At 35.8% G+C, this 12,636-nt stretch overlaps 1 protein-coding gene across 1 annotated transcript in view; it reads left to right on the top strand.

Moving 5' to 3' along the window:
• Window positions 1-12,636, top strand: part of LOC126971195 (ATP-binding cassette sub-family C member 4-like) — a 93,191-nt gene that overhangs the window by 16,570 nt on the left and 63,985 nt on the right. The window contains exon 5 of the mRNA XM_050817359.1: window positions 9,488-9,695. Within this exon, the coding sequence (XP_050673316.1) occupies window positions 9,488-9,695 (208 nt within the window). The remainder of the gene's footprint in view (window positions 1-9,487; window positions 9,696-12,636) is intronic.

Below are 12,636 nucleotides of genomic sequence, written 5' to 3' on the forward strand. Positions count from 1 at the left end.
TACAAAGTAACATTGTACAAATAAACTTATTATTTAATAGCCTGAGGGCGGTCGCTCCATTCCCAATTTGTGGTATCATTAAGAAAGTCATTTATTTTACATTTACGTATTTAGTAACCTTTACCACACAAACGTTTTTTAACAATTCTTTTGAATAACGTAATACTTTTTACTTTTTTTGGATCCTGTTGTAAAAGCATATACATCGCCCCATAAAAGACTTGCTAACTCGACTTAGCCGAGTAGTTGGCATTATAAGCTTATGTCTGTTCCTGGTGTTAACATTATGGTTATGACAGTTTCTAGCAAATTCACTTATGTGCCTATGAACATACATCTAAGAGTACATCATTAGAAAAAAAATTGCAATTTATTTGAAACCTTGTAAAGCCAAAAAAAACGGGTTTTCAAGGCAATAACAGCGTTGCGAAGTTTTTCTAGGAGGTATACGTCATATCACGCCATGATAACTTATCAGTTGCCTTTTTATGTAAGAGGGGGCAGAGGATAATGTGATGGGGAATGGTGGGGCATTGAAATCCTCAAACCGGAAGGGGGGAAAAGGGGTCAAGAGATGCGTTGCCAGCCTAAAAGGTGGGAGTATACTAGTCTCCCCTTCGTGTAAAAAAAATATTCAATAATTCATGTTAGTGAGTTTGAGAGAATTGCAAAGTTATTTGAATTTATACATATTTTCTTTGTGACTAAGTGCTAAAATTTTTAAATGTCTCAGGATCAATGTACGAAGGTAGAATAATTGTAATACTAACTGTAATTGCTGTCATTTTAACCTTCGCTGATTCATACACAAGGACTAAGTATTACTATCATTAAGTTTTTTTTTTCAATGTTATTGTTAACGATAATCGTTTCCGGATCGTTCGTTCATCGGATGTCGTCCGGAGTAAATAATTATTAAACAGCATAAGTTGATATTTTAGTCCCCTCTATATATACATACTGCTACATACAGTACAGTACTTATAGTACGTACGTACTGAGCTTCCCTGCGGCCTCCCTTAAAGGCCGACAACGCTCCTGTGAATGCTTTGAAGATGCAAGTGAATGTTGGTGGCGGTGATCACTCAACACCAGGTGACCCGTACGCTCGTTTATCCTCCTTTCCATTAAATAAGAAGAAAAATAATTTTATGTATCTCACCTAATTCCGTAGGGAGCAGGGGATTACTGAAAACAGGCGCTGCATGAAATATTATTTCAAGTGGCAAAAGCTGAACCTACTCCCCTTTTTCTTAATTATTACCTGTATATTATGTTGATTTTGTATAATTTGTTACTTCATTTGAAGGCAATTAATATTATTATACTCGGTATTATAATTTCATCTAAGTTCCATTGAGCTAGAGTCCTCAGTTGGTAAGAGCCCTCGGACGCAACCCGAGAGGTGGCGGGTTCGAGTCCCGCATCGTTCATAAGCTCATCTCTAAACTAATCCATACGGGTGATAAACATAACACTGAAGGCAATTTAAATTAATTCTCCCTATCTACTTACTCATCATGCTCAATCCAAAAGTACATTTTTAAATCTAAATAAATATAATAATATGTAGTTATATATGAAAGGATTTCTCAATATTATTTAAAAAAAAGACCTCCATTTTTTAAAAACGAACTGCCTCCCGTGACTTTCCCGGAGAGTGGGACTTTTGGGCCCGATGTTAACAAGTTGAAATATACTTTAAAAAAAGGGTATATTATTAATTTTGCAACCTACAAATCGAAAAAACACTAAATAAAGAAAATCGATTAAAATGTAATCGAATGAATATTTAATCGATTAAAATAACATTAAGATCCAGTTGTTTTATTTAAATAATATTAGTTAGGTGCATAGTTTATGTTCGAATGACCATATTATGAATAAAATTTATTATTTTCTTAGGAGAAAACAGAACTGAGCAATTATTTTATTTACTCAATAAATCGATTGAGATCAAGATCGAAACATCGATACTAGTGAAATCCTTGTTCCTCAACGCTGACTACTATTTGACAATGACAGTCTGACAGATCATTTCATTTCTTTGTCATTGTCACTTCGTTTCTTGTTGTATTCGTTGAGTAACCGGCTTGTTAACTACCTACCCAATTGAATTCCAAGGAATCTTGTCTATAAAATCTTAGCAGCTAGACATTTGATATACCTACTATCACCTGTCAATATATAGTTTAAGACATGACCTCATTTTTATATGTTCGATTACTCAGCTCCTAGATTGACAAATCTTGCTAAATTTTGAATTATGGATTATTTAAATGTAAGCTTTCAAATGGTGCTACTTTTATCTCGTTGTCACCTGGGCCCAGGAATGTATGCGAGCATTTCAATCCCCTTTCGTAAACGTTACAATCTGAATCAATCTTTATAATGTCATTTAATATCTGCTATTGATCCCTCCAGTCTCTCTGTATCTCTCCAGTCGTTTAGGAGAATATACAGAACAGACGGACAAATTAAAACTTTGGTCTCTGGTATATGAGTCGTGTTACACATTATTGTATCCATTTACTTAAAATATATTATTTTCATATTATATGCAAACATGTAAATTTTATTTAATAATATGTAAACTTTATAAAAACTGGAAATAATTAATGCTCATGTATTAGTAATATTATCTAGAAGCCAGTCTCGACACGTGTTATAATTTCGCACAGACATATCTATACAATATAATATATCTATTTTATTTCTCCTCACAAAGATCTTAAAGCTAAAACAGTACAGTAGTGTTACATTTTTTTTAACAGATAGTATTTTGTGAGGAGCTGGTGTCTGAAGTAGGTTTGACCCTGTATTACAGATCACCAGGATATATCTATATCTAATAGCCTGAACACATGATCGGATTTGGTCCGGCCGATGATGGATCGGTTTGGCATTTGCTCTGTGAAGAGCAAAAAGCGGCTCGCGTTACTTGGTGCGTCAGAACTCTCGAAAGATTCCACGCAGGATCCTCAAATGCTGTATACAACCCGAAACAAAAAACCAGTCACTAGTTTGAGTGTTTGAAAATGAGTTAAAGCCAAAAATAATTGTTCGTTCACGGAGTGTTGCAAAAAAAATGGTGGCCACGTTTGTCTCCAAAACCGGCCATGTTGCGACTATTCCTCTTGAGGGACGAAAAACGGTTAATGCAGAATGCTATGCTAGCATTTGTTTGCCACAGGTCGTTTCTGAACTCCGTAAAGAGAACTGCAACAGCCGCATCATCCTCCATCACGACAATGCGAGTTCTCACACCGCGCACAGAACAAAAGAGTTTTTAGAGCAAGAAAACATAGACCTAAGCCCTAATGATTTCTATACTTTCCCTAAAATAAAGAATAAATTGCGTGGTCAGAGATTTTCATCACCTGAAGAAGCTGTGGACGCCTACAAAACAGTTTGGTAGCGGACCATATTCGATGGTATATCGACATCAATGGCCCATCGCACAAATTTATTATTTTTATCATCGTGAACGTACCGATTTAGACGCGAGTCCAATTGGTGCGAGGCGCCCCCCCTTACCAACCGGACCGTCAGATGGTTCTGCCGTTAAAAATCCGACCAAGTGCTTAGGCCATTAGTATTCATATTTTAGATGCATATCTTTTAATGATTGAATTAATTGGCAGCGATTTAATCTATCACCACATTGAATTAAATAGATTGAATAAAATTAAGTCAAATATTTTATTCAGGTATTTTTATAAATAAATTCTATATTGTATTATAATATCTTAACAAAATTACAATTCACACATGATAGAAGTGAACCTTCAAAAATTTTGTCTTCAAGATAATGAGACGAATGGAAAATATCGGGAAGAGGATAATTGTAGGTTTTAGTTAATGATCATAGTGATACAATGTTTGATAATTATTTTACATTTTATTGGTATATATATATTACATAGATTTATTTAGAATCTGAGCTTACATTTTCGATAAATGATATGATGCTTATGGAAACTAAAGTATGAAATAAATACTTTGGTCTTAATATTTTCTCAAGATTAGTATATTTTTGGAATACTGCCTCAATTACTGTCTTTGATCTTGTTGTTGATACAGTGCGACTGCTGCACGTTTTCAAAAATTAAATTTGGCATCATAAACTCAATCAACGGAATCGCTGTATCCGATGAACAATTTATATTAAAGCTCTAAACTGCTAATGAAGTCCTGGTACATGTTGCTAGGATGTCAACCGCTACGAAAGACATTACTATCACCGCTACTATATTTATGTTCTCCTGGAGTCTATGTAGTAATACGTCGTGCGTAGACGTCAGAATATAATAAGGTATACTCGCGTCATACATAAGACAATCTCTTCTTCAACTGTGATCGCCTGGTACCAAAACGCGTCCTATCTCATTATCTTCCACGAAATGATTTTAATTAATTTATGTATGTGTCTCTTTTTCGTTTCATCGACTTTCAAATCACAACGATGTTAAATTTCAATTTAAAAACTATATACTTTTTGAAGTTATACTTCTTTAGGGAAAAATTATCAGAGTGAATTTTTACAATGCGCGCGCGCACCGTTACGCAAATACGACACCCCTTTTTTATGGAAATGTAAAAATGAGCGTAGGGGTACGGTACTGGTGTTAAGTGATCACCGTCGCCCATATTCTCTTGCAACACCAGAAAAATCACAGGAGCGTTGCCAGCCTTTAAGGAAGGTGTACGCGTTTTTTTGAAGGTACCCATGTCGTATCGTCCCGGAAACACCCTGACGTTAGCTGGTCAATTTGTATCATACTGAACCACAACCAATGGACGAAAATTAAACAAATATTTTCTTATACTTTTGGGTACTTAAGTAAAACATACACTTTTTTTTAAAATATGTACTTGTTTTATATAAACATCAATACCGAAGCCAAAATGCAAAAACTACGGAATCGATTTAAATGCAGATATTGAATATTAAGAAATAAGAGGTCGAGATAAAATATAGGCTACATTTAAATACTGACATAGTACAAAAAACGGGTTTTATTATTGTAAATATATATTTCCATGCAGGTAAGTTCAGCACTTTATGAGTTCAGTGGCATACGCACATACAGAAGAATTTTATTGAGTGAACATTTTATTCTCGTTTCTTCAAGGCTTTGATGTTAAACTGTGCAATTTGTGAAGAAGCGCAATCTCATTCAGAATTGTATAATAGGTACAGAGTTCTTGGAACTAAGTGCGGACTTTGTTCTATGACGCAACGAGCACATCACGAATCATATTTTATATTTTCCATCTCAACGATATTGTAGACAGAGCATTTTTTTATCTGTGACTTGTTGGGAAAAAAAAAAGTATGTGTAACCTACCTACTTATATAGGTACGCACACACGAAGTTATTCTTTTTGGAGTAATAAGAAAACATTCAGCACTGCAGAATGCAGTCGCTCCACTCGAAATAGAGCCTTTGGGAGGACATGAACTCCCACCCGAGTTCAAAGAGCATCCTCTCCTAGGGTGGACAATAGCCGGTTGGCCTGAGAGGAATATTGTAGAAATTTATATACCTAGTTTTGAGGGGAAATAACACAATAGATCCGTGAGGTTCACAACGTGCGAGAGGACTTATGTCCTCTTAGGACAACAACCACCTCTCCCCCAAAAAAAAATATAATAAATTGTTGACAGTGACAGGTGGACAAAGTGAAGGTGTCCATTAAAGGCCTTGTCTCCCTAGCGTCACCTCTAGTTTGTGATCATCCTTCTGATGTCACAAGTCCCAATTAGATAGCACCTAAGCAAAAAATTATTCCTCGTGCTATTTTACGTTTGTAGAATAAACAATATTGTTATAAAGAAGGTATTACATATAACCAATGAAAATATAATTATATCACGTATTTTCGTTAAATTTTATTTTTAATTTCTTTTTTTATTTTAAAACTTGCATATAATTTTGAAATTATATATTGAAATTTATTAAATTTACCTTGCAAAATAGCTTTGACCTATATATCTGTTACATACTTTGAATAATGCCGTGCTATACTCGTGACTTGCCAATTCAAGTTTTAAAATTCATTTGAAGCACATCGATATATTCTATACGTTTGTTGACGTAATGGAGACGTGCCAAAACGTAACACTAGCGCGTAAATTGAATGAATCTCGCGTCTTTGAAAACGTTTTATTATATAAATAACCACAGCGATCATTTTATTCAGATGTTGCCACAATTATCTATGGCTTTTAAAATTTTCTTTGATTAACGCATTAACATTTAAATAAAACAGTTTTAAAGGATTTAAAAGGTGTTTTTACATTCGTTTTTGCGTAAGAGTTACTCTTTTATTTTTATTATAGCGAACCCGACATATGGTGACATTTTCTGAGCACGTTTTCTGGTACGTGCAGAAATTACATGCGTTTTAATCCTTTAGGTAAAAAGTCATTATCATCATTTCAGCTGGAAGGTGTCCACTGCTGGACAAAGTCCTCCCCCCAAAAATCGCCATGACGACCGGTCCATCTATTCGGCGATCTTGACCAGATCGTCGGTGTATCTTCTGGAGGGCCTAAAAAAACTATGTCCCTTTAAATAGATTTTTATTTAAATACAAAACTGTAAATAAATAAATGAAAGGGATGAATTAAAAAAAAAATTGTAGCCGCTAATCGTCTACGGAAGATTTTACATGGTCATAGACGAATTAAATTCTAACGTTTTTAATGTTGATGCGCATCAAAGATACTTACTCGGGGCTAAGCACTTTGACAAAATTTTACAATTATTAAAGAGGGTCTAATTTGTAGGCACGACACGACTTCAGGTACGGTTTAAATTAGCGTTAAATAAATAAAAATAATATAGACTTTATTATTACTAGTGACTTAATTTTTCTTATAAATAAAACTTAGATTAGCTTAACTAGTAAATTGTCTCTCGACAAAGGCCTCCTCTAAAGACTTCCACCTTATTCGGTCTCTGGCTACTCTCATCCAGTTCGTTCCTGCTATCCTTTTAAAATCGTCCTCCCACCTTATAATCTGTCTACCTTTCCTTCGTTTCCCGTCTCTTAGATACCATTCTGTAACGGTTTTTGTCCATTTCTCTTTCTTTTCCCTCAGAATGTGTCCAGTCCATTTCCACTTTTGCTTTTCACAGAGCTTGTGTGCGTTTTTGAATTTTGTCTGACTCTTAATGTTTTCTAATTAAACTTTGTCTCGTCTCCGAACTCCAATTACGCTCCTTTCTATGGAGTTTTGGCACACTTTTACTTAATAAGCGTTAAATATACACAAACACAACAATTAGCGACAGCATGACAGTAAAATTAACAGTAAGTGCCAGCCTAGCGAAACTCTCAGACTAAGGCTGAGATCTAAAAAGCGTACTGTGACTTTGCTCAGACTTTACATACGTAAAACTTAGCTGAGTGTGATAAAACGCGAACTTGAATTTTGAATTGGGCTGTCTTAGCTTTTAAGCTCAGTTTAATTGCAACTGTCAAATGACTAAAAGACGGTGTCAATGATTAAGCTAAACTTGAGAAAAATCTTAGTGCGCTCTATAGATCTCAGGCTAATAGTGGAATCGCGCTTTACCCGACTAATAATTTGTGCTTACAATTACAACACAATTGATGAGTTGAAACAAATGGGTTTTCATAGAAAATTTTCCGCCCGCATGTTTGTACGTAAATGACGTACTTCCGGCCTAGTTGTCACATCGATACGATTACACTTTCCAAGAAGGTGTAGGTGTAGTATAAGTAGTTTTCATTATACATGTATACGTCTTCCAAAATATTAATATATATATATATATAGAGGACAAATGAGCGTACGGGTCACTTGATGGTATGTGATACTAAGTGATCACTGCCACCCACATTCTCTTGCAACACCAGATAAATCACAGGAGTGCTGCCGGACTTCAAGAAAGGTGTACGTGGTTTTTTAGAAGCTACTCATTTATCGTCTTGGAAACGCTGCACAATTGTACGTGGACGAACCCATTCAAGAAGCGTGTGTACCTTTATATTCCAGTAGTCAATCCTAGAAGATATCCTCCAAAAAGTTTGGGAATACAAGAATATTTATAGTAAACGTTACTAATATCATCATAATCAGCCGGAAGACGACCACTCCTGGACAGAGATCTTCACGACGACCGGTCCTGTGCTGCCCTCGTCCAACGTATTCCGACGATCTTGACCAGATCGTCCGTCCATCTTGTGGGTTGCCTATCAACACTGCGTCTTCCGGCATGTGGTCACCATTCGAGGACTTTTCTGCAACACCAGCTATCTGTCTGTGACTTTGGTTCTCTTGCGGATCTCTTGCGAAACTTCGAGCATAGCTCCATTGCATTCTGAGCGACAATGAGCTTCCTCATAAGGCCCTTGGGTTACTAATATAATTACTTTTTTATACCTAGAATACAACAGCCCCGTATGCTTGGCTTCTTCATTAGCCATTTCGGGCAGCAATACCACGTGTTAATGCACGAGCGACTGTCGAACTTACAAAGTCAAGTCAAAGCAAGAACTAACACAACACTGTACCAATCGTGAGATTCTTGCGCCTTTTTAGTAGCTTAGTACAACACGGGGATCGGGAAATTACTTTTTTGAAGCGGCTACTGTAAAAGCGCACTTACACTTAGCTACTTGAACGAACAAGCTATGGCGAATTCGGCGGATGCAGATAGAATTTTCGGTTTCAATTTTATTCAGTCTTAAATATGTTTCTTTCGAAACAGTGAACAGTATTTTGTGTTGAGATTTTTCACTTTCGACTTATTTCTCACTGCATCCTGAACTGAATAAACGTTTTACATTGCTGCTTTTTGACCAATATTCTTTTATAGAAGTAGGCGCTATTTTGCAGAAATACATAATTATCCAAATATTTCGAGTATTCTTGGGTAAATTCCGCCAATATTCGTCTTCAAACAATTCGACACGTGTTTCGCCTCTACACTAGGCGTCCTCAGGAGATGTTGACTTGCCAAACTCTGGCACGAGACTAACTAAACGAGGCACGTGTCGAAATGTTTGAAAACGAATATTCGCGGAAATAACACTCAAGAAAACTCAAAATATTTGTAGAATATTATTTTAATCATGTGGAGTAAATGCAGCAATGTATAGATATATCGAAGCTTATTTGTGGCATATTCCATATTTCGGCTTTGTTTTTTATACGACGTGATTTGTCCCTATATGCCATTGCAAATAAACCCATCAATAATCCTTGTATGAAAACTGCTGTTCAAAAAAGTTAATTCCCGCATCCCACTGTACATCGGAGATGCATAGATTGTTAGTCAATAGTGTATGTTATGTTTTTATTAGACGACCTAATCTTGTAGCGGAACGTATCGAGACATAGAAGGTCTACAACATAGTTGTAGCGTAGACTAATGTCCTTAGCGATAGTTGCAGAAATATTTTATTTCCGTGTCTCGTTTAGCACTGACCGAGATTTTTATTTTACCAGCATAGCGCAACCGGTTTTTCTGGGCAAACTGGTGGAGTTCTACAGTCCCGGACAGCGTCAAATGAAACCTAACGAGGCTTATATCTACGCGGGGGCCGTGGTGATATGCTCGGCACTGAACGTATTCGTGGTGCATCCTTACATGATGGCAATTCTCCATATGGGCATGAAGTTCAGGGTCGCCTGCTGTTCACTTATATACAGAAAGGTAAGCATGCTTTGTGTTAATTATTATGGGTGATTTATATAGTCTTAGATAATTTATACGTCTAGATAGAGCCTCTTGCTACTAGACAACCGATGAAAACAGGCCAAGATTATTAGTTTAGTGTGTGTGACTGACGATTTTTATGTCAATTTGTGTTGCTGTGCAGTAGTGCTAGGTGCATTGCTTAAAATAGAGGTTAACTGTTAACCTCAACTTTTTCATCTAAGGCTTTTCTTTTTATAGATACAGTATAAAATGCCTATCTCTAATCTATTATTTATGGAAGAGGAGGCAAACAAGCATACATACGGGTCTCCTGATGGTATGTGAGACCCCGTCTGTTTAAGGGTTTGTTTTAGAAGACATGCTATGCTTTAAGCGATACTCCGACACGCAGTAACAAAATTTTCAAATGTAAACAGTAGTAACTGTAAATATTACTTATTTAAATATAAGTGTCTGTGTGAATAAAAAACTCTCTCTTCTTAAATCTTTCTGTCACTTTGTTACATATAAATTTTTGTGACATCCATACGCCGAAACTATTGATTTTACCAAAACAAGGCTATTGTATAAGTTCTAGGATTTTTTTTGGTTATTTTTTTTTAATGTGAATGGAGTCGGAAAGGAAACTAGAAAATCAGCTGCACACACATCGCATTATTAAAAAATACCAATTTGAAAACTCTCGGTCAACTTTCCATATCTTTTTTTTTAACGGAATGACTGTATGTAGTGTGACACGAAAGTGCTAAAATATAACTACAGAAACGATTGTTATGCCATTTTGCACGTACATGAACTTGAACGTGACATCTCTGAAATCGATCCGTTTAGATTCATTGAATTGTTACATGTCTCGAGACACGATTCACAACAAATCAATATTTATGAAGTCACGGTCATAATAATAATAAAAAAAACTAGACATAACCTGTACTTTGGTCGCAAGACAGCGATATATTTAATACGATAAACATACGTAAATACATGTAAATGACAAGTTGTAGATAACAACTCGGAAACAAACATTCATTAAACATGTTTGCATCTACTGGGATTCGAACTCGGGACCTCTAGCTTTGTAGGCAGGGTCACTATCGATTGAGCTATATTGATATTTAATGGCCGGAATTTATTTTGATATTTTTTTTTTATGAAAATAAGGCACGAGACGAGCAGGACGTTCAGCTGGTGGTAATTGATACGCCCTACACGTTACAATGCAGTGCCGCTCAGGATTCTTGAAAAATCCAAATACTCTGAGCGGTACTACAATTGCGCTCGTCAACTTGATACATAAGATGTCAAGTTTCATGTGCCCAGTAATTTCACTAGCTACGGCGCCCTTCAGAAGGAAACACAGTAATGTTTACACATTACTGCTTCACCGCGGAAATAGCTGCCGTTGTGGTACCCATAATCTAGCCGGCTTCCTGTGCAAAGGAGCCGGCGACTTCCATCGTTGCTGTTAAGACTTACGCAATACATTTTACAAACGAGACTGTTGTGTTATTTGCAAGCTAAAATATTATATAGAATGTTTTTATATATATTATACGGTAATAGGAAATTTTACTTCACCCTAAAAATGATACAGTATAACAAGGGACCACCAGAGCACTCACATGACCGTTGCCGACCTTTTAAGGTCGGTGTACGCACTTCTCTCGAAGGACCAATGTCCTTGAAACAAGGAATGAAGGTCATGCCACTGTTTAAGTTTTCAATTCTCTTGTTGCCCGCACTGTGTGTGGCACACATTTAAATGGCGGGGATGCTTCTTGATATTGTGGCTTGTATTTGCGAATTTAGAATACTAAAGTAAAAAAGTCAACTTAAATTATAAACTATACTTCATAAATAAAATTAAAATGGTCCTATAGTACCTACCATTAATAATTTACAGTATGTGATTCTACTGTACGTACTGAATAACTCTGTTTCACATTTTTAATTTTATTAAGTTACTCGAATATGTCAAGACATTTATAAGATCATAAAGCAAAGGTAATGAGTTTTTTGCCACTTCTTCTCATTTAAACTCAACCTTGTGTTGCTAAATCGTAAATGTCAAATGACATTCACAAGTGTTATTTTTTTGTTATAAACGAATAAAGCAATTTCGATTTGATTTGAATACATAATAATTTACAGATACATTTATTGTCATACTCATTGAAATGACCACATAGTAAACTGGTATTTGTTAAAATATTTATGCAATTTATATATACTTAATTTTTCGACGTATTCACAGCTGTCATAGTCTATCTAGACGTATATATGATATAAGACAAAGGCATTTTTTTACCATCGAGGGCTTAAAATAGGTTTACAACAGGGTCCTACCTTCTATAAGTCACATCAACTTTATCGTAGAGAAAATGAGTGTCTCAGCACTAATATGTGATTCTTATAAGTAATATTATAAAGAGGAAAGAATTGTGTTTTTGTATGTATGTATGTTTGTAATGTTTTCACACAAAAACTACTGGACTGATTTAAAAAAGTTTCACTTTTAGGAAGCTGCATCTTCACTGAGAGACATAGGCAATCATTTAAAAAAAAATAGGGATCTCTAATAAAAATGCAATAATATATATAAACCAAGGTATGAATAAATGTCATAAAAAATCTGCCATCGCGTGCGCTGCGGAAACTATTGATGATACAACAAAAAAATGTTCAACAGTATTAACTAGAACGTATCAATATCTGCAACAAATACGGGTTGCAGACCAAGAGCTAAGCTAAGTTAGTTTAGCTTAGCCCCTCCCGCTACCCCGTTACCCCGCACACCCTTTGCACATCCTTCGCCGTCCGTCTAATTGAACTACGCAACACTGACTTAGCTTTGGCTTAGCTGTTGGTGTGCACGCTATTTATTTCTAGCTTAGCTTAGCCTAGCTTGCTTGGCATAGCTTAGTTTAGCCTTGGC

The sequence above is a fragment of the Leptidea sinapis genome, chromosome 23 (genome assembly GCF_905404315.1).
Source record: "Leptidea sinapis chromosome 23, ilLepSina1.1, whole genome shotgun sequence".
Lineage (NCBI taxonomy): Eukaryota > Metazoa > Arthropoda > Insecta > Lepidoptera > Pieridae > Leptidea > Leptidea sinapis.